Source organism: Dermacentor albipictus, chromosome 5 (assembly GCF_038994185.2).
Source record: "Dermacentor albipictus isolate Rhodes 1998 colony chromosome 5, USDA_Dalb.pri_finalv2, whole genome shotgun sequence".
Lineage (NCBI taxonomy): Eukaryota > Metazoa > Arthropoda > Arachnida > Ixodida > Ixodidae > Dermacentor > Dermacentor albipictus.
Window position 1 is genome coordinate 57373370 of NC_091825.1, and position 23306 is coordinate 57396675.

Here is a 23306-nt window from a genome sequence, read left to right on the forward strand (position 1 = left end):
GGCGGCCACAAGGGTCACGAAGATTCACAAGCCAACACAATGAGTGGTGGTCGGTGACCACTGTAAAGGGGCGTCCATACAGGTAAGAACGAAACCGCTGAACCGCAAATATTACCGCGAGGCATTCTTGTTCCGTCACAGTGTAATTCTGCTCGGGCCGACTTAATGAGCGGGTTGCATACGCGATCACGTGTTCGCGGTCACCGTAGCGTTGAACTAGGACGGCACCAATACCTATGCCACTGGCATCCGTGTGGAGTTCAGTCGGAGCTGAAGGACTGAAGTGTTGAAGAACCGGTCGTGACGTCAGCAGGAACTTCAACTGACGAAAAGAAGAGTCGCACTCCGGAGTCCACTCAAAGGGGGTGTCCTTTCGTAGCAGGCATGTCAGCGGATACGCAACGTCGGCGAATTTAGGAATAAATCGGCGGAAATAGGAACAAAGCCCCAGAAAACTACGGAGCTCCTTGACACAGCGCGGTGCACTGAACGCTTCAACGGCTGCTGTTTTCTGGGGATCAGGGCGGATGCCATCCTTGTCGACGAGGTGCCCAAGCACAAGGGTTTGGCGGTCTCCGAAGTGGCATTTCTTAGAGTTTAAAACTAGACCAGCGTTTCTGATGCAGTTCAGGACAATATCTAGACGCGAGTTGTGTTCGCTGAAGGTGCGGCCAAAGATGACGACGTCGTCGAGGTAGCACATGCAGTTGTTCCATTTCAAGCCACGCAATACAGTGTCCATAAATCTTTCGAAAGTTGCCGGAGCGTTGCACAAGCCAAATGGCATCACATTAAATTCGAAGAGCCCGTCAGGGGTTACAAAGGCAGTCTTCTCCTTGTCGTCAGGATGCATCGGAATTTGCCAATAGCCGGAGCGTAAATCTACTGAGGAAAAGTAAGAGGCGGAATGAAGGCAGTCTATTGCATCATCAATACGTGGGAGTGGGTACACGTCCTTTTTTGTTACAGCATTCAAACGGCGATAGTCGACGCAAAATCTCCAAGATCCATCTTTTTTTTTAACAAGAATCACTGGAGCTGCCCATGGACTTGCTGACTCTTGTACGACTCCCTTTTTCATCATTTCATGCACTTGTTCGTTGATAATCTGGCGCTCTGATGGTGAAACACGATATGGCTTTTGTCTAATCGGATTTGCCGAACCCGTGCTGATGGTATGGCGCGTTTGAGACGCAGGGATTGCAGGTATATTGTCCTTCTGCGCAAAGTCGAATACCGAAACGTGCTTCGAAAGCACACCCACTAACGTTCGGCGTTCACTCGTGCTGAGCGATTTATTTACCATCGACAAAAGGGCCGTTTCCGAACTGTGGCCATCGGGTTCTTCCGGCACATCTGTAAGGTCAGCCACTGATAAGCACGCGTGTTCCCTGGCGAAGGCTAATTTCATGCCATCTGATAGTATAACGGGCTCCTTAGAACAGTTTACGGTCCATAAGCCAGTGCGTCCGCCTTTGATCGACACCACACAATGTGGCACCAACACATTCTTCTTCATACAGTTAAAGTGCATCGGTTCTACGGTAGCTTCGAAGCAGTCGGAATCGGCGCCGCAACAGATAACGGGAACGCAAACGGTAGATGATGCAGGTATGACCGTATCACCACAAACACACAGTGCAATTTCGCGATCTACAGGGTTCTCCAGGAGTCCTGATGGAACCCTACCACTTAAGAATACTTTTCCTGTGCGGCAGTCGACAGTAGCACCACACTCCCGCAAGAAGTCCATGCCGAGAATAACATCATGAGTCGACCGAGGAATAATTACAAACTCTGTCGTAATAACATGGCCTCCCAAAAATACGTCAGCACTACACACACCAATAGGTCGCAGCGGCTCACCACTCACTCCACAGAACTTTGAATCTTCGTCCCAATTAAACAAAACTTTTCGCCCTAACACGTGTTTAAAAGAGACACTCATGACCGAAATTGTTGCGCCTGTGTCCACCAGAGCCATCACAGGGACATTATCTACAAGCACGCGCACTTTGTTTTTCAGCATCAACACAGGAGGTATTTCTGTCAGTAGCACGTCTCCAGCGACCTCACCTCCATCGGCCGCGCTAGCTAGTTTTCCGGTGACGAAGGGGACGCGGTGCGACGCAGCGGTGAGGGAGAACGGGGAGCACGACGTTGCGGTGGGGGTGTCAAACTTCTGTCAGATGCTGGGGAGCGATTCCGGGAGCTGCTCGGCCAATACTCATCGCCAGACGATACGTGTGCTGGCCACGGGGCACCGTGTGGCCGTTCGGAGGGCCGAGAAAACTCTGACGGCTGGCCATACCACGTGGTCATACGCTGGTTGCAAAACCGCGATATATGACCCGGGACGCCACAGGAATAACACACCGGGAGAGGTCGAAACCTTGGTCGTTCGTCGATGAAGCGGACATTACCATTTTCCCGCGTGTAGTGGGTTGGTTCGTGGCGTGTGTCACGAGGATGCATCGGGCGTCGAGAAGGCGTGCGCTGAGTGCGTTGGTCATAGCGCGGAGTCGGCGGGCGTGTTGTCATCCTCGACTGTGGGGCTGCGCTGTACTCCACGGCCGCTGCGGTAACCATCGGTTGCCAAGGGGCCGAATGTTGCGCCGTCATAGCCTCTCGCGACGTGTACACGCCATGGTGGTCAACAGTCGAATGCAACAACCCTTCGCGGCGGGAAAGTTCCTCGCGGACAATCTGTCGGATGGTCGAAGGAAGGTCGAGGCAAGGACTCGTGTCCACACTGGCAACCGTCGTAACGTTTGCCAACCGACCAAACTTTGGCGCAATCCGACGCATCTTGAGCGTTTCAAAAGTTCTGCAGTGCCGAATGACGTCGGACACAGAACTGAGGCTCTCCTTTCCAATTAGAAAATTGTAGACATCCTCAGCCACTCCTTTCAGCAAATGTCCAACTTTATCTTCTTCCGACATGCGAGCATTGACCACCTTGCACAGCTTTAACACTTCTTCGATGTATGTTGTGCATGTCTCACCTGGTAGCTGCGCCCGTTGCGACAGTGTCTGCTCCGCACGCTTCTTTTTGGCGACTGAGTCCCCAAAACACGCCTTTAACTCGTCAACAAAATGTTCCCACGTCGTAAGCGCGTCCTCGTGGTTCTCATACCACACGAGGGCGGTATCGGTCAGGGAGAACACCACATTGGTGAGCTGAGCGGTTGGATCCCACCCGTTGGATTTGCTCACTCGTTTGTAGTGGACGAGCCACTCGTCGGCATCTTCCCCCGCTTTGCCTCCGAAGGTGGGTGGAACTCGGTAGTATGGCAGTGGACTGCTAGGCGCTGCCCTCGGAGTGGCTCCTTCTTCTGGCATGTCGAAGATGGTCACGGCTGATGGCGGGAGGCCGGCAAGTCGACGGCTTCGACGAAGCTGCGGCAGTGATGGTTCCGTTGTCGTTAGCGATACCCCGCACCTCCACCACTTTGTTGCGCGCGAAGGAGACCGTTTGTAACCCTTACGGATGAAGGGGACCGTTTACTTTAAGTCGCGAAGGTGAGCGCTAGAGCGGTCAGCTGGTTTATCCACTGAGCGTCGTCCTCTTCTTCTTTCCTCCACTCGGGACCGCAAGCACGTTCACTGGTCTTCGTTTTCTTCATGCGTAACAATATATACATATTGTCGCTAAGCACTTTGAGCAGTAAGCGTTCGCGACTAGAACGTTGGAGCAGCGAGAGGTAGTGTAGCCGACCGAGCACCAAAACAAGGTTGTTCTTTCTCGTCGTCGTTGTCTCTCTCCTAGCCACAGCCCCACTGCTCCCTATTTTACAGTACAGTTATCTCCCCCACGGAAAAGGAAGCCGTCCCGGCGGCCTACGGGTAGGACAGCACAGGCGGATCATAGTAGGGCTTGAGACGCTGGGAATGCACAATTTCGCGTCCACGACGGCGATGACCCAATGGTAGCTCGAGGGGTTCCACAATATAGTTGACTGAAGACGTTTGGTTGATCACGCGGTATGGGCCTTGGTACTTCGACGCGAGTTTCGGTGACAGTCCAGTGGTAGAGGCTGGAACCCAAAGCCACACTAGCGAGCCAGGAGCATAGGATACAGGAGCATTGGAACTTTTTCGATAGTGCTTCTTGCGTTGCTGGTCTTCTGACGTAAATATACGGGAAAGCTTGCGACACACTTCTGCGTGTGCAGCAGCTTCGGATAGGGTAGTTGTTTCCGTGGAGTCAGGGCGGTACGGAAGGATAGTATCCAATGTGGAAAAAGGTTCGCGTCCGTACAGGAGAAAGAAGGATGAAAATCTTGTGGTAGTCTGCGTAGCGGTATAGTAAGCGTAGGTCAGAAAAGGTAGAACATAGTCCCATTTGGTTTGGTCGGATGCAACGTACATGGCCAACATGTCACCAAGAGTGCGATTAAAGCGCTCGGTCGTGCCATTAGTCTGCGGATGATACGCAGTAGTGGTGCGATGAATGATGCGGCATTCTTTGAGGAGAGCCTCGATGACGTCGGAGAGGAAGACGCGGCCTCTGTCACTGAGTAATTCCCTGGGAGCTCCGTGGCGAAGGATGATGTGGCACAGGAGAAACCAGGCGACGTCACGTGCAGAAGCGCTGGGCAAAGGGGAAGTTTCCGCATAGCGCGTAAGATGGTCAATGGCCACGATTACCCAGCGATTGCCATCTGATGTGGTTAGCAGAGGTCCATAAATGTCGACGCCTACTCGATCAAAAGCACGTGCTGGGCAAGGCAAAGGCTGCAATGGGGCGGTTGAACGACGAGGGGGATCATTACGGCGTTGGCAAACCAGACAGGAGCGGACATAATGATGGATGAATCGGAACATCCCCCGCCAGTAGTAATAATAATAATAATATTTGGGGTTTTACGTGCCAAAAGCACTTTCTGATTATCAGGCACGCCGTAGTGGAGGACTCCGGAAATTTTGTCCACCTGGGGTTCTTTAACGTGCACCTAAATCTAAGCACACGGGTGTTTTCGCATTTCGCCCCCATCGAAATGCGGCCGCCGTGGCCGGGATTCGATCCCGCGACCTCGTGCTCAGCAGCCCAACACCATAGCCACTGAGCAACCAAGGCAGGTTCGCCAGTAGTAACGAAGGCGTAGACGCGCGTATGTCTTCAGCACCCCTGCATGCGCGCACTGGGGATAGTAATAGAACGCTGCGCAAATATCCGAACGCAGGTGTCGCGGGATGACAAGCAACAATTTGCAGCCGTCCGGGAGGTAGTTGCGACGGCACAAGAGCCCATCGCGAATGGAGAAGTGATGTGCTTGGCGTCGTAATGCGCGATTGGTAGTGGGTGTCGATGGGCTGGACAAAAAACGCAGCATGGACACAATCCATGGGTCTTTCTTCTGCTCCAGGAGAATGTCCGTGGCAGCAAGGGAAGACTCGGACAATAGGGCCTTCGGGAAGCTAGCCTCGTCTGTTAGTGGCGAACGAGACAAGGCACCCGCATCCGAATGTTTTCGGCCAGAACGATACAGCACGCGAATGTCGTACTCCTGCAGTCGAAGGGCCCATCGAGCAAGACGACCGGACGGTTCTTTGAAGGACGACAGCCAGCACCGCGAATGGTGATCAGTTATGACGTCAAGCGGGCGGCCATAAAGATACGGACGGAATTTGGCTATGGCCCAAATTATAGCCAGACATTCCTTTTCTGTGACACAATAGTTCGATTCAGGTTTAGTGAGTGCACGACTGGCGAAGGCAACGACGTACTCATCGAAGCCAGCCTTTCTCTGAGCGAGAACGGTGCCAAGACCAACGCCACTGGCATCCGTGTGTATTTCAGTTGGAGTACTTGGGTCGAAATGGCGCAGCATTGGTGGTGACGTCAAGAGACGACGCAGCTTTGTGAAGGCGGCATCGCGATCCGGTGACCAGGTTGAAAGGTTGTGGCCACCATGAAGAAGCTGGGTTAAAGGTGCTATTATAGTGGCAAAATTGCGGATGAAACGGCTAAAGTATGACGCTAATCCAATGAAGCTTCGCAGTTCTTTCAAAGTCGTTGGTCGGGGAAACTGGGCAGCAGCTTGTAGTTTCGCCGGATCAGGGAGTACACCTTCTTTCGACACGACATGGCCGAGGATGACCAGCTGCTGGGCAGCGAAGTGACACTTCTTCAAGTTAAGCTGAAGGCCAGCATCGGCGGTGCACTTTAGGATGCGTTCAAGTCGAAGTGGGAAGGAAAGTCCGGTGAAAAGATAACGATGTCGTCCAGATAACACAGGCATATCTGCCATTTGAGGCCGCGGAAGATGTTGTCCATCATTCTGTCAAATGTGGTGTGACAGGCGCATTACACAGGCCAAGTGGCATCACGGTGAATTCAAATAAACCGTCAGGTGTGATGAAGGCCGTTTTCGGACGGTCTGACTCAGCCACTGGCACTTGCCAGTACCCGGATCGTAAGTCTAAGGATGAGTAGAATTCAGCGCCTTGGAGGCAGTCTAGCGCGTCGTCAATACGGGGTAGCGGATAAACGTCCTTGCGTGTAATCTTATTAAGTCGCCGGTAGTCCACGCAAAAGCGAATTGTGCCGTCTTTCTTTTTTACCAGCACTACAGGAGAAGCCCAGGGACTGTGCGAAGGTTGTATGACACCGCGTTGGAGCATGTCTGCAACTTGCTCAGCGATCACGCGACGCTCCGTGGCGGATACACGATACGGCCTGTGGCGCAAAGGCGCATGGTTGCCGGTGTCGATGTGATGGACAACAGTGGAAGTACGGCCTAAGCGAGATTGTTGTAGGTCGAATGATGTGCGAAAGCGGTCTAGAAGATGGACGATCTGGGCGTGCTGCGCTGGAGTGAGGTTGGGATCAATACTCTGGTAAAATGTTGGGTCACACGGCGGCGTGGGAGGAGAAACTTGAAGGGCCAGAGCGTCAACCGGAGGAGAAGCCGGGTCGTCAGGCACATCGTAAAGGAAGCTTGTTTCGATTTCGTCGGCATAACCAAGACACTCATTGTGGAGCAGCCTCGCAGGGCAAGGAAACAGGTTCGATACATTAAGTGCGCTCGAACCTTGTCGAATGGCAAGAAGGGCAAAATGAATCAAGAAAGGATGGCGGCGAGCAACAATCTTAGATGGCGTGAAAAGAACTGTGGAGTAGGAAAACCCAACGCAGGAAACGGGTACAGGTGCGGCAGAGTATGGAGGAACCTCGGTGTCGGCGGTGACGAACACACGACCGGCAGTGTCATCAGTATCTTCAAAAACGTTGGTGCCGAATGGCGACAGCTCGAGCTCAGCACTGGCACAATCTATAACGGCATGATGACAGGACAGAAAGTCCCATCCTAAAATCATGGCATGGGAGCAGCCAGGCAGACCAAAGAACTCAATATGGTATAAAGCGCTGCTTATAACAAGACGCATGGTACACTTCCCTAACGGTTCAATTGGCGCAGCGCTTGCTGTGCGTAATGAAATGGCTGAATAAGTCGTCGCGACTTTTCCAAGGGTAAGACGAAACTGCTCCGAAATCATTGATATTGCAGCTCCCGTGCCTAGAAGCGCATGAACGGCAATGTCTTCTGCATAAAATTCAAGGACGTTCGCAGGAAATAATTGAGGTCTTGAGTAGTTCGCTGAGATCGCAGTTCTTGCCTCCGGAACTGCAGTCCTTAGTTTTGCTCTCGGATAGCTTCAGGACAACGGATAAGCGGCGACAGAGAACGCCGACGGGGAGACGGAGACCGACGGGTATTCAAGGGTCGGGAAAGAGGAGACGAGGCTTCGAAGGGCTGAGCGGCAGTAGAAGAACGGGACGGATCCGAGAGTCGAACCGTTAATTCGTGCCCTCGGAGAATCCGAAGGATACCATCCACGCCGGCGGCAAAGCCGTGCTACATGCCCAGGTAGGCCACACGAATAACAGATAAGCCGATTGTCATGGGTGCGCCATGGATCGTGAACAGCGGGCGGAGACTGTTGGAAGTATTGGCGAGGTGGGCGCCCGGGCTGCTGTGGCGGCCAGTAGCTGCTTGGGGGGGGGGGGGGGGGGGGCAGGAGAATATGTTGTAGCTGCTTGCGGAGGTGAGGGAAAGGCGCTGCTCAGTCTGGATTGATTACCTGCAGAAGGAGGCCTTGGATTAGCGACAACGGCAGCGTACGTAAGTGGCACAGGCGTAGGAGGCGGTTGATGAGCAAGTGGTACTGCGTTAGCGACTTGTCCTTGTATCATGTGACGGAGATCTGGAGACAAGCGCGGCTCTGAGGCTGGAGCGACTGGCAGAAGAGAGAGTTGGCGCGCCACTTCTCGTACAAATTGCTTGATTCTGTAGAAAATTTCTGAACTGCAAGGAGTATAAGTGACACCATCACTCAGAGCTGAAAGCGCGACGTCCGGAGTGAGTGCTTGGCGCGTAGAAAGCCGTTGTTTGCGCAGCTCTTCATAGCTCTGGCAAAGCGTTATGATGTCGTTGACCGTCTGAGGATTCCTTGCCAATAGCATTTGGAAGGCGCCATCTTCTATGCCTTTCAAGATGTTCTTGACCTTGTCATCTTCGGTCATGTCTGGGTCTATACGCCGGCAGATGTCAACTACATATTCAATGTAGCTCGTAAAAGTTTCGCCCTTTTGTTGGGCACGACAGCGAAGCTGTTGTTCGGCCCGAAGTTTGCGCACAGCAGGGCGACCGAATACTTCTTGAAGTGCCGTTCGGAATGCTGTCCAGGTGGAAACGTCAGCCTCATGGTTGCGGAACCAAAGATGCGCGACCCCGGAAAGGTAGAATGGTACGTAGCTAAACATGTCAGCTTCAGACCATTCGTTATGGGCACTAACTCGGTTGTATGACGACAGCCAGTAATCTACGTCATGATCGTCAGTGCCATTGAATATGGGAGGATGCCGTTGGCGTGGCGCACCAGGACAGACGACTGTAGGGGGTGCCATGGGCGGCTTGGTAGGACTAGTCTCCTCAGGAATGGGAGATGTGACAGGGATCGTCCAGCTTCGGAGTTACAGGTTTGCAATAAGTCCAGCACCTTCCACCAAATGTCGCGAAGCACTTTGAGCAGTAAGCGTTCGCGACTAGAACGTTGGAGCAGCGAGAGGTAGTGTAGCCGACCGAGCACCGAAACAAGGTTGTTCTTTCTCGCCGTCGTTGTCTCTCTCCTAGCCACAGCCCCACTGCTCCCTATTTTACAGTACAATATATATATATATATATATATATATATATATATATATATATATATTGTACTGTAAAATAGGGAGCAGTGGGGCTGTGGCTAGGAGAGAGACAACGACGGCGAGAAAGAACAACCTTGTTTCGGTGCTCGGTCGGCTACACTACCTATATATATCAATACAAATTAGGTGTATTTACCTATACCTATATATATATCATATATATATATATATATATATATATATATATATATATATATATATATATATATATATATATAGACCTACCTATATATATATATATATATATATATATGTATTGATGTATTGTAAGAAACCTTTTCATAACGCACCTCATCCTCACGTGTATGTATGGTCATTACGTGCATCGCCTTCATATTTCTGCGAAGTGCTAGAATAAAAGGGCTTCCTCAGAAGTTGGCACTGTGAATATCCTGAAGAACGGTGAAAATGGGGCGTTAGTCCCATCATCGTTCATAACTCAGTGTGCGCGCTTGTGAGTGCGCGCGTGGGTGCATCTGTGCACGCATGTGCTTGCTTCTTGTACTACTATTTGTTGTCAATATAACGACTGTTCCAAACATTGTGTGCACCAGCATTGTTGCTATCACTCTTGTTCAATTGTTGCTACGTAATCTGTGTACTGTGTTCTATGGCAAAGCAAGCAAGTGTGATGGCTTTAAACCACTTGAAAATGTTTATTTACTTTACATACATGCAGGTACTGTACTGATTGAGATTATTTGTTGTAAGGTACGCATTTGGGCTCGGTGGTTCATGATTACGAGCAGAAAACAGCGTTCTGCGACAGGCCGAAGGGACCACAGACAACAGTGACTCCAGACCACAGCGCTCAACGTGCTATGGTCTGTGTTCTTGTCTTCGTCCTGTCGTTGAGGTTTGTTTTCTGCTTGCATTTGTTGTCTTGTACTTCAGGCCCTACATACAACATTTAGTGTCAAAACTGGCATTAGGTTCTAAAAAAATAAGTACCGAGGAAGCATTTTTTTGAAGCAATGACTAGACACACACAGATATCATATTTGCGCGTACACACATGTAGTGCGTGGCAACGCCTCGCAATTTCAACTCTTATGAATGTATTTGATTCCAATCAGCCATGAAAATTATCAGGACACCTAATTTCTTTAGGTCATACTTCCCAGCTTTTAAGGGCAATGCGATAGTCCTACGAAATTCAGTCCTCCTGAATAGAAGAAAACTCCTTCCTTCGTTTCAGTGGCTAAGTGACGGAAGCAAATCTGCAATATTCACTGCACTCGATGCACACTGTCAAATTGGACGCTGAAATTGAAAAAAAAAGTTTAACTTGCGCGGGTTAAGTTAGGTTCGATTAGGTGAGGTTAGGTTGAGCTGAGTCATGTTGGGTAGGATGCACTTGTAGAAGACAGGAGAGGTAAAGTCTGGTCACCAGCTTCCTAAGGCTGGAAGCAAAGTACAGTTATTGCTGGTGCTGAGGTTACACTGTAATTTGCAAACTGTCTGCCAGTACTCTATTTGAATTTGGCCTAAACTGCATGTAAGTAAGAGAAGAATAAATCACGCTCAAAGGCAGAAAGGATGACTCTCACTCCTTGGGAAACTCCTGCGCTAGTAAAACAGTAGAAATAGGCGAAAGTAGCACGAGATCTGCAATATCATGATGTGATTGGTTGTGCTTCTGTAGCGCAAGTTTTGCAACATATAAATTGCACCTTTCTTCAAATACCTTGAAATGAATCGCATTAAACCAAAAATACACATAATAATCTCCAAAATATTTTTGACGAGTCTGAACTCTAGTTTCTTTAAGCATACCTTTGTACTACGTAACTTCTAGCGTTAGTCGCCTGTACGGTAGTTAACGCTTACCATTTACTACTTCTTTTAGTGGAAATGTTACATTTCTGCGGCTGGAATACTTACACAGGTGGTTTAAACTCGGTGTGTAGGAGGCGTACAAGGGGCTGAACTGGTTCCTGGAACAAAGCACAAGAAATCTTTAAACAACCTTGCGCATAAATTAATTGTATTTGTCCAACACCTGTTTCCTTACCGCAAATGTGCATCTTCATCACTACCTTCATTTAGGCGCGACGACCTCGTTGATGGGCAACAACTCTGACCGGAAATGCGATGACATTACTTACATTACTTCGATTATAAGCTACTAGCTTGAGCTAACAAGTTGTCCTAATGCATCACGCTTCACATGTACAGCAGCAAACCCCTGACGACCACGACGGGAAACTTGATGGCAGTGAGCCGAGCCGTCGTTGCACATAAATATTGCAGTTCTAAAGAATGCACGAATAATTTGCCTGTTGTTTTTTGTTGCTCTTTTTGCACGCCCAGTCTCTCTTGCACGCTTCCTATTTAGGTGACTTTCCCTTCGTTCTCTCCTTGCTCGCGCAGCTCGTTTGCATGCTCCCGCGCAGTTCGTACGCAAGCATTCCTGTGGCCCAACACCCGAGCAAACCAGCGCAGGCTGCCGTCTGGCGCACCGCTCTTGCATGACTCACTGCCTTACCACTAACACAATTTGTAAAAAAGAAAAGGTATGAGCACCATGCCGTGCTGCACCACTCAAGATACACAAGGGAACAAAAAGATTTCATAGTTTGCATTTTGTATACCGCGAGATAAACTGCTGAGAGTGTTGCTGTTGCGTTAGGCCAGACCGCTAGCACAGCACAGTAGTTTCTTGAACACGCGCTATCATGTTGCGTTATTCACACCATGAACCCAACCCAAAGTGCATGAAAATTGCGTAGTCCAAGAGGTATCGCAAGGGAACCATGTGTGTCAACTAGTATTTCAAAGTAAGTGTGTACTGGCGAGATAAATTTTAATGACAAGGGGAAAAGTTAGCCGACCAAAAGATTTGGCACGCTACTGCGTGTTTAATATATAACAAGAGATCAAAGTAAGAAATAAAAGAAAAAGACGCACGCGCCTCCACTGGCACACAGACTTGGAAATGAGCAGAAGTGAGCACCATGACATAACCAAAGCGGAACACCATAGGTAAAAAAATGTGTGTTCTATCTCTGATCTTATGGCTCCACAGCAGAGGTGAACACCCTTTTGTTCAATGGCCTTGCTATGGAACCCTTCTTCCGAATTCGTTTTGTGGAGCTCACTGTTGCCATTTCTTGAGTTTGTGCGTGACCGAATGCGTGCGCGTTTTTATTTTATTTTTCTTCTCGTTCGTTGATCTTAAATATTGTCACGAAGAGCAAATACTATGAACTGAGAAAACAGTGCAAGCCAGTTCTGGAAAGATTCGGCGTGAATCTCGTCTTCTCTCCTAACTGTGCAAGATATTGTAGTTCTCCAGATGCGGCATATTGCATGTGGCATTAGGCACCCTCTAAAGAGAGAGCATCTTCCTGATGTTTATGAAACGGCAGGAAGATGTCGTCGAAAACGAGGTACGGATACTTGAATCCGAACAATAGGTTTATTAGGGCAATAGGGCAATAGGCGCACAATGTTGTACGACTTTTGGTGGACGCTGGCATTGCCAGCAGAAAGGATTGCTATCAGGGATGATCTCCTAGTTGACGTCGCTGAGGCGCCGTGTAACCTTGCACGGACCAGAGCGCCTCCCGAGTAGCTTTTTTGAAAGTCCCCGTGAGCGTACGTGACTCCAAATGCACACTTTCTGGTCTGGCTCATAGGTGACGTATCGGTGCCATACATTGTAACTTCGTGCGTCGTAGTCCTGCTGTCGGGTGATTCAGATGTGGGCGAGCTGTCTCGCTTCTTCCGCCCGTTGCGCGAAAGATTCAACGTCCATATCTGTATCTTCACACTCATGTGGTAACATTGCATAGAGCGTGGTCATCCCTTAGCCACCATAAAGTAGGGATAAACACGCGCACCGACGTAGTAAACATCTTACTGCCTTGTCCGTTGACTTCGTTGTCGAAGTCGGGGTGAGCAATTTGATGACTTACAACATGATATAAAAAATGGTGTTCCTCGAAACTGAAGTGTCATTTTTCGGTTCCACTCTTATGCAGGCGGAGCGCATCACTTGTAAAACCGACGACTGCTATCTTAGGTGGTAATTAGTAATTGATGTGGCGATTTTGTCAGCAAGCATATTACCCTTGATGACGATGAGATGCATGAATAACGCACAATAATAAATAGAGATCAGTAAATACGGAATATTCGGTCTTTTCTGGAGACAAGAAAGTTTTAGCGTCGCTTAATGATTTACTTGATGTGTTTTGCAGCCGTCAAGAGAGTAAAGGCCTCAGGCGAAAATATGCTTGTTTCCGGGTGCAGAACATCCGATTCCAACATGAATGGACTGACTGCAGCATAAGAGACGCTGACATCCGACTTTGATGCATCAGTATAAAATTCAGGACATGAGTAATTCGCCTGAAGTTCCCGGAAATTCATGCGGATTTGTAACTTGGGAGCACGCTTTGTGACTTCTAAAAAGGATGTGTCACATTCTACACGTTCCCACTTCCGTGGTAGCAGCAGCTTCAATGGGGTCATTAGGCAATATTCAAGGGTTGGCCATCCATTTCATCACTAAGTTTCCTGACCCGCATCGAAAAAGGCTCCCGCACTGATTGTTCATTCAGGAATAATGCAGCACATGCCATATCGTTAACGGATGGGCAACAAGGATATCGAGTGTTAGGCTTTTGCGAAGTATGCAAAACTGGTGTATGCTCTTTGCAGGCGAAGAGACTACTCATACGATTCCACGTATAGACTTTCAATTGGTCGTGTTCTGAAGGCGCCGCGACTGAAGGCGCCGCCTCCGCCTAGGTGGTGGACGGGATACGGCATATTTAGTGAACTTGGCGTGGCTTAGTGATGAACCATAGCTCCCTAACACAAACATTATCCGACAAGGCTTTCGTACAAATTCAGTAAGCAATTTCGGTCTCTGCACCATGTTGTGCGAGATGGACTTTTCAGTAAGTTCAATGTTTTTAGACATTTCGCTTTGAGATATTTGATGGGTGGAAGAGAGATCAGTATTGCGTGAAGCACGATGCCTAGAAACTTGATGCTCCTTGTTCACAGGTATCCGTTGCCCGTATAGCTCGATGCTCGGATCAGGAACCACCCCTGTTTTTCTTGAGAAAAGAACGCAGCAGCTTTGCGGGAGATTAAACTTGAATCTGTTTCCTTCTGCTTATTTAGTCACTTTGTTTGGGCCATACTGTACTTGTCGCTCACACAATGCGAGGTTATAAGATTTGAAAGCTATTTGCACATCGTCAACGTAGTCAGAATACAGATTTGTTGGAGGTGGCGATGCACGAAGCGAGGTCCTCTTAACAATGAAGAACGTGCAGCTGAGCACGCTTCGTTGAGGTAAACCATTTTCCTGTGCAAATGGGTGCAACAACGAATTGCCAATTCGGATTTGGAATGTGCGGTTGGACAGGTAGCTTTCTGTATGGTCAAGCATATTCCCTCGAATGCCCATCTCCGAAAGGTCTCGCAATATTCCGTAGCGCCACGTCGTGTCATAAGCCTTTCCCATATCGAGAAACATAGACGATAAGTACTGCTTGTTGACAAATGAATCCCGGATGTTTGCCTCTATGCACACGATAAGGCCGGTTGTAGAGCGGCTTTGTCTAAGAGCTCATTGTAATGGGTCGAGTATTTCATTGGACACGAGGAAACGTAGGAGACGGCGATTGATGATTCTTTCAAAAAGTTTTCAGAGTGAGCTCGCAAGCGCTATAGGCCCGTAGCTGGTCACCCATGAAGATTCTTTACCGTGCTTCAACGCCGACCCAGATAACAAGCTCCTTCCATTTGGATGGCAAATACTCAGCAGGCCAGGTAGGGTTTCAGTGTCAATTGCGTTATTTCTGCGTTGGGGTGAACGTGTTCAATCATATCGCATATGATTCTGTCAGACCCTAGTGCAGAGCTCTGACATGTGGTAAAGAAAGCTTTAAGCTTGGCTGCGCTCAAAGGACAAATATAAGGATCTTTTGGGCTGCATCTACGCTTCTGTGGCTTCGGCTCTGCTATCTTATCTTATTTATGAAGACTCCGAATAGTTTGTCGAGCTAGACACGTGCTCAAAGTGTTCACCCAGAGTGTCGGTCTGGCCTTTCAACTTCTTCTTGATCCACCAGGAGCAATTGGTGGATTTGTTGCCGTTTAAGATTTCGCAATCCGTCCCATATATTTGCCCATTTGTATACGAATTAATGCCTCAAAGAAACCTCTCCCAGCTTACACCCCTACCTTGCTGTCGCGTCCACCTGCCTTGTGATTGAATGTGTTTGAACTCGGTCAGATTTTCAGCAGGTGGCGATCGACGGAGCATGCCCCGTGCTTTATTTGGTTTCTTGCGTGCTTGCTTGCCGCCGTCATTCCACGGAGGCACTCGTCTTTTCTACGAGCTACCGCTTGTTTGCGGAATGAATATTTCTGCTGCGCTAATAACGAAAACAGCAAAATACGTTACGGCATCCTCCATAGTAAATTCGCTGATGAATCTCGCGATAAAAAAGTCGATTATGTAAAAGGTTTCCGATCGGCGCAGGCTAGCTTCCACCTAAGCACATGCGGATGGAAGTCATGTTGTGTTAGTAGGTTTAGCATTACTGGAAGGTAGGCACTACCGAATGGGTTTCAGATTACATTCCCTTCTAAGTCGCAGAAATGGAAGCCAAGGCAATCATGTCTACTGATAAATATGAGTTATGATAAAATTTATCATAGGCTCGCTCTTTTTTACTGAAAAGGCACGCACCGGTGCTTGCCAGAAAGTTCGCAATGAATCGACCTCTCGCGCCACATCGCGAGTCTCCCCAATCGTGGGGAGACTACGCAGTAGTACGCCATGCATTCCTAGGCGGCTCTACGGTCATGACACAAGATGGTGCCACGTGTCTCAGGGAAGAACAAAAGAGGAGCTGCGATGCAGCCCTCATGCTTAACTCATTTCGACGGTGGCAATACATCATAAAAGGATAGACAGTTGGGCGAGTTGGTACGGTAACATTATTTTGGCTTCCAGCGCGAAGTGAAACACGGACACAGAAAGGAGCAGACAGTCAGTCTGCTCCTTTCTGTGTCCGTGTTTCACTTCGCGCTAGAAGCCAAAATCATGTTACAATACATCGTGTCGCTATATTGGTTCAATGTTAAACGCTTTACCTTCGACAGTGATCGTGAGGTGGGTTGTGCCGAAATTTCTTTCATCCTGAAATGCACGTGATAGCGCGCTGTCACACGAAACACTACGGAACCGCGACTGATTGCAGCAGTTCATCCGATAAAGCTTACAAGCCTTTCACGCGTTTCATAGACCACTACTTAGACGTTTCTTACAGAGACCGGTGGCTGAGTCGGCCAGTGTAACCTAATAGCACATGAAAAAAAAAAAAACAGACCCTACACATTTTGCTTTTTCTTTTTCCCCTTGGTCCAAGTTAACTCGGACACCTCACCTGAACATATGGTATGAACTGTCCTTTTTCCAGTAGAGAGCAGGAAATGTTTGCCTAGACATTTCGAGGGCATCCGTCAACGCAAGGTCGTCTCCCGGTGGAACATTCTGTAAGTGAGAAATGCAATAATATGTTACGAATTTTGTCTGACACAGCGTTTTATAGAGAAAAGACAAGGGTAAAGTGCGGACGCACTACCAGGCAACTTGAATGAAATTTCACTCAAGCTATACCAGTTATAAATGATTAGTATGCGAGGTGCCCCGAGTATCACGCACGAAACTTTTTGTGAGGCAATTTGTATCTCCTGTCACTGAATGCTTGCACCAACTTTTTGCAACCGCGGAGAGTCAGTAGAAAAAAACGCCCTATATTTCTGGCTATTGGGTTTCTGCCGGCACATGTATCTTAGTCCTATGCCCCGCGATGCAACAAGGCACATCAGTGCTTTCTTTTTTTTTTTCAAAGCCCATCACGAGCTTTGGCCATTTAGGCAGGCAAGTGCAGCGCATACATCGCGCGCTGACAGCATTGATATTACAGCATTGCGCGCCTCCGGCGGAAAGACCTGAAATATTAAAATCAAACGCCGCGCTTGCTCCATCTCGGGGAAGTTGCAACCCTAACACGGCCGCGGACACAAAAATCGCTCTACGTGAAACGCACTACTAACAACGTCCGCCCGAACACACGTGAGTTTGGTGAATCAGCTATGCGGAACGTACAATGCCACCATGGTAAATGTGCTGCAGCGAAAAAGAAAAGGAGAGAGAGAATTGCACCGATTTTTTGCACTGTCGGAATCAATGTTATCAATGGAGAGTCAATGCAATTTCCATCGTATGCGAGGTAATAATAAATCGTAATAAATTTTCTACGATAACATATTTAACACGGTCGCTTGAATAAACGCGTCTAATTGTTTTCAAAAATTTCATGCATGTGAAGTTGCATCTCTTTTCTCACGGAGAATACTTCTTTTTCCTGCCCGGAAATCAATAAACGTTGAATATGTAGCGGACTTGACTTCCTTACTGCAACTGTATAAACACTTGGTTTCAACAGTAATAAACGTATTACACAGTTATATAACATTATTTGCTTGCTATAGTGTCACAGTGACAGGAACCCCTCCCTAACCGTCATGTAAAACTCGTTCACCAATTTTAAACGCATGCAAACAGCTTGTTCGTAAGTGGATAAAACAGTAGATGACACGTTAAAGAAAATGAAATAAAAACTGCGCAGTGAACTCAACCAGTTGGAACTCGTCCTGTGAACGGCTGAATTATTTATGTATGAATGGTTCTTGCACGTACACAGCTAATCAAGTGTGCAGACACATGAGTGTTGATAACGGTTTCGAATACATTTGTGATTACATTTATTAGAGTGTAAACCCATATAATACTATCTGTCTTTACTACACTGTAAAAAAAATTGCCTTACAGAACAGAAAATATGCTGGTAATTTGTGACCAAACACTCTTCCGCAAATTAAGAACGGTCATTTCCGTAGAACGAACAACTGTAAAAGAGAGACCGTAATACAACATACGAGTGTTTCTGTACCTAGAAAACGGAAGACTCTGTATTCTGAATCTGTACTATAACCATTAAAGTACGGTGCTTCTTGTATTCAGAAAACGGATCACACTGTATGCTGAATTCATACTACAACCGTTAAAATACAGGTGCTTGCCGTATTCAGAAAACGAAAGACTCCGTACGCTGAATCTGTACTATATCTGTTAAAGTACAGGTGCTTCCCGTATTTCCTCTTGCAGAGCATATCCATTGTTCGGAGAATGTGACATCGGGCACGAAATTGCCCAGGACGTGCGAGAGTCCATCGAGTTTTATGGTGCACTATTTGCTGGGATTAGCCGTGCTACCATCTGCGTTCGGAATGTGCATACGTGACCCACTGTTTTCAGCGGTCTTGAACAGAAATGCAATTCGGTCAATGCTCGCACTTCCAGGGTACTTTTGTCGACGATAGTACATCTCCTTTAATTCAAATGTCATGAAGGCACCTCATAGCGGAAGCAGCAGGTCACCATTGAGAAAATTGTCTTGCCAACACACTGACATGGCTGCAGAGAGAAAACACTTTGCACTTTGTGATATCAATCCACTGCATAGCATATATACAAAAAGGTGCAAGATTTCAGTCCTCAAGTTATTAGACCACAGAAGCAACTTTATTTTCTTCAATCACTCGTCTTGCACTTATTCCTGGTGAAAGTTGTTCTTGATCACAAACGCTTGCAAGGATAAACTTGCTGCTGTTAGGACAAACAAATAGTATTCGTGAATATCCATCCTAAAGAAAGCGGCAAGAAAGTATAATCACAGAACAGGACAAAGCAGTAACTTCTGTGTTAGAAAAACATGTAAGTAGACCAACATTGTTGGAACAAGGGATGCTGCTGTAGCCAACATTTCGACGTAGGTGCTTTTCATCAGGGTAGCAAATGTTTTACTTCGCTGTGTTGTTTTGCATTGTGCATAGCTCACTGGCCCCTAGCCTCATTGGGGGAGAAGGAAACTGGTGCATATAATAGGTCAAGAGAAGCCAAAGTGTTAAAATAAAGGAAGGAAGGGTGTGCTTAGCAGTGGTGATTGTGATGGAGCGGATATGAGCACTACTGTCGGTTCTTGCAAAGAGTAGGGGTGACCAAAACAGAAAAAGATGTACACATGTAAGCAGTCCTTAATCCAGTAGACCTAATCTTCCCAGAAGACAAAATAGGTATCAAAATAAACAGTTTGCACTTTTGGAAAAAGGAAACGAAGAATTAAGGAAAATAAATTTTGTATCAAGATGCATCTGGTTAAGATCACTGTATATGGTAAATGAAGGCACATTATGAATACATATTTTGTTGAAAGCCGATGAAAAAAAGATATATTGCCCAAATATAAAAAAGGGACATTAAAATTAAAGTCGGTGTGACCATAAAACATTACAGAACAGCCTGTAGAAAAGAATGGGATGGACAATGTGATAACCAGGTGCAAGATTGCAAAACGTCGAGCGCTGTTTATGGTGATGCTGCTGTTGACAGCTTCAAGTTTGTGTCTTTCTGTGGAACCTTTGTCTTACTTGAACAAGGAAATGACACGAATGCCTTGACTGCCCAGACATCATTCGAAGCAACACGTCTTGCTGCATCGCAAAAAGTTGCACCAAGGAAACACAGCAGAGCAGCCAGAGCGAAGAACTCTTTTTCTGGTCACAATTAAAACGTGCACCCAAGCAAGAAAGTAACGATCACAGGTAGTGAGCCACTGCTATTGCATCGAAAGTTTATTTCCGTATTCTAACAGAAGTTCTTGTATCCGATACAGTACGCTCTCAAGCCAATACAAGCGCCAATACAAGCGCCAATACAAGTGCGCAACTGAACGCAGTTTTATTCTACGGTTTTAACGCGAGTGAGCAAAAGGTTTGAAGTACCTCACGGACATTGCGATCGCGCCGATCGCGCTACCACTAGAATCGATATGAAAAAATAGGGTGATCCCTTTCCCCATTCATGCGCCCTTTTTGCCCTAAGACGTTGCATAGTGGTCTTTTGAAACAATATTTATGTACGCAACACCGGCTTACCACACATAATTTTACCACTTGCGTTATGCAAGCCAAATAAGATTAAAATGGGCTTACCTCATGAGCAAGTTACGAGCGCGCGTAGACTGTTGAACACCCGTTGAGAGCAAGCAGGCTATCCGTGTCCGAGCGCATACGTGCACCCAAACACAGGACAACTTTTTCGATGCGGCAGCGTGCAGAGTTTTGTACACGAAGTGAAAAACATCCAGCACAAATATCCCCGCGCGATCACGGCAAATGACGAGCGCACAAGCGTACACCACACAGCGACAAATTCGGAACTTTGCCAATTCGAACGTGCCGAAAGCCAAGCAGCGTAACCATCCATCGTTGCTGTTCTTCGCTCCCGATGCGTCAGTCTCTCTTGGGGTCTTTCTGCACTCTTGAGTACAAATTAAGATATATTTACGGCAAATAACAGTTTTAACAACACGACACGAAAAATGCCGGCTGACTACACATGTGCAGCTCCGTCTGCCACTTTCAACGGAAGCGCAGCGCGCGCTGCCCCGTGGTGCAGCACTCCGTGAGCGCGGAGAACAGAGCAGAATCTGTTTCGTTTTCGCATTTGTTCTCTAGTTACTGCAACTGCAAAATAAGTGCCTGACAATTAATTGAATTCTAAAAGAGAAGAACACTTTCTCTCCCACAAGTTAGTGCGTTTTATACAAATGGAGCGAGAATGCAAGATGCAGAAAGGCAGGGAGGTCAACCAAACCGTTCGCTACTGGGGATAGCGAACTCCTGTGCTGCAATGAAGTGCAAAGCAGTGCACTGCGATGCGTCCATAAGCTCTAGTATAGTGATAATTTAGGCTGGTTGGCGCGTGTAATGATTAGGTAAATAATGAGTTGAGCATCCATGTATAAAGCACATGGAACTAATGGTGTTGCATTCTAGGTAAAAAGTAATAAAGCTTGAATCGTGACATCTCGGCACTGGGCATTTTTTCTTCTTCTATTTGAAAGTACATACAGTACTAGCACGGTAATAGGTTCTTCATCTTCAGTCACCTTCCAGTAGTTTCCACACATGTCGGTGCATGTTCGCGTTCTTTATTCTGCCGCACAAGAACGAGCGCGCTTACCAGTCTCGTTTCAAGATGAAGAGCCAAATGTTTGCGATTACATCTTACCGCAAGAATTAACACATGACCAGTGAAGATTATGCGTAAACGATTTGTCTCAATGAATGGGCGGTTATTGTCAGAGACGAGATATTTTGTAAATATTAAGTGAATAAGTTAAACCAACTAGATATCAGTTCAGCAATGCCCTTTCACACTTGGGTTAATTGGTTGCCGCACTCGAAAATTTCATCCGACAGTTGTACTTGGATCTATAGGCCGCCAGTCCCCTTCCAAACCATTTGTTGCTAATGTAAGCGCAGTTACGGCCATTATACCACTCCCTGCGTTTCGGTACTGATTTATAGTGCGCACAATTTTTGGCGTATAGCACCAATGTCATTCCCAGTGCACCAACACCTGAGTGCCGCAAGCTTGTTTACGTATGCACGTATGCCCACGACTCTTCGTTCACTTAAACATAGATGCTGTATCATCTACAAAGCGCTTAATTTGAGAACATTGCGAGAACACGCATATATTTGCGCATATGATCACCGTTACAAGGTCCGTATGCGCGGCAAACTGTGACCGGAATAGAAGATGCGTATATATATTTACACGATCTGTTATTGCAGCTTTTGGTAGAAGACTAGCTCTCACATTTTGTACGTAACTTCATAATGCGTGCAGTTTGCGTGTTCAATAAAATATTGTTAGCGGAAACTTTCTGAGTACGAGCGCTCATTCAGACAGCTTAAATTTTCTGACAATAATACGGATGTTCGCATAACAAAAATACGGAATTTTGTCTGTTTTATGGAAAACAGTGCATAGCCGCTATATGATAACAGTGATATGTCCGTAAAGCTTAAAACGGAGAGCACTTTCCGTGTATTAACGGCAGATTTTTCGGTACTTTTGAAATATGACATATTTTCCGTATTTTTACCTGCAGTTCTCCGTATAATGACGGAAATCCTCCGTATAATGACGGAAATTTTTTACAGTGTACCTTTATAACTAATGAAATACCATGCTACTCGCAAGAACATTTCACCTGGGCATATTATAAAAAATCTGCAGTTCCAATAAACACAATATACAGCTTATTCAATACAGGGCCACAAACAGCTTTTTTTTTTTAATGACACACTCATTTATTGCAGTTCAGGAGCGCGTTACAGGTCCCTGAGCCCACAGGGGCACGTGCCGTTGAGATTGGATCCTTTCTGTACTATCACCAGGATCGCGCCACATAATGATTTGTTTTCGTCAGCATTTCGGGCACATTTTATTCCAGACCCTAGCCATAGACGCATTCGCTGTAAAAGCTGGCAAAATGAAGAAGCTTACCTTTATGTGCTCAGGAGGACTAGCGACATTCGAATCACAACAAAGTAGCGATCCAGAAATTCCGGATAGAGTAGGCACTTCTTGGCCCGGGCTGTTATTACTGTGAGCGCAACACATGCCTGACATTCATATTCATAATCTCTGCATAGTGTTGTGTTAACGAAGAATTCCGCAAGTGAAGGAAGAGGAAGGGAAGGGCAGTCAGAAGGATACAATAGCACTGAGTGAGGGGAATACTCGGTTTTTTAAATGCTGAAATTTGGATGTGTCGTGTTGACTTAGAAGGGTTTGCGTGCGGGCTAGTTGGTACGGGTCATTCATATTAAACAGCGCCATAAGACACACGGACAAGGAGGAGCACAGGGCCAGCGCTGTCCCAGCAATTCTCTTCCTTGTCCATGTGTTCATGGCGCTATTTAATATGAGTGTGTCGTGTCCCACTTGGAAGCCATTCAAGGCGCCGGACTTCCATTACATTTTGGTGGCAACGGTCTTCTTAACCTAAAGCAAGACGTACCCCAGTACGATGCCTTCACTCGCGTCGCTACTGCAATCTATGCCGACACCGTCATCGTGACAATACGCATCCGCCGCCGCCATCTCAAGCGTCAGGTTCTGCTACAATCCTTTCAA

General features: G+C 47.3%; 1 protein-coding gene across 2 annotated transcripts in view; it reads right to left on the reverse strand.

Moving 5' to 3' along the window:
* Positions 1-23306, reverse strand: part of LOC135911176 (uncharacterized) — a 330618-nt gene that overhangs the window by 58855 nt on the left and 248457 nt on the right. For both annotated transcript variants that reach the window (XM_065443366.2, XM_065443367.2), the window contains exons 14-15: positions 16633-16739; positions 11099-11151 (exon numbers count right to left, since the gene is read on the reverse strand). In XM_065443366.2, coding sequence (XP_065299438.2) covers positions 11099-11151; positions 16633-16739 — 160 coding nt within the window. The remainder of the gene's footprint in view (positions 1-11098; positions 11152-16632; positions 16740-23306) is intronic.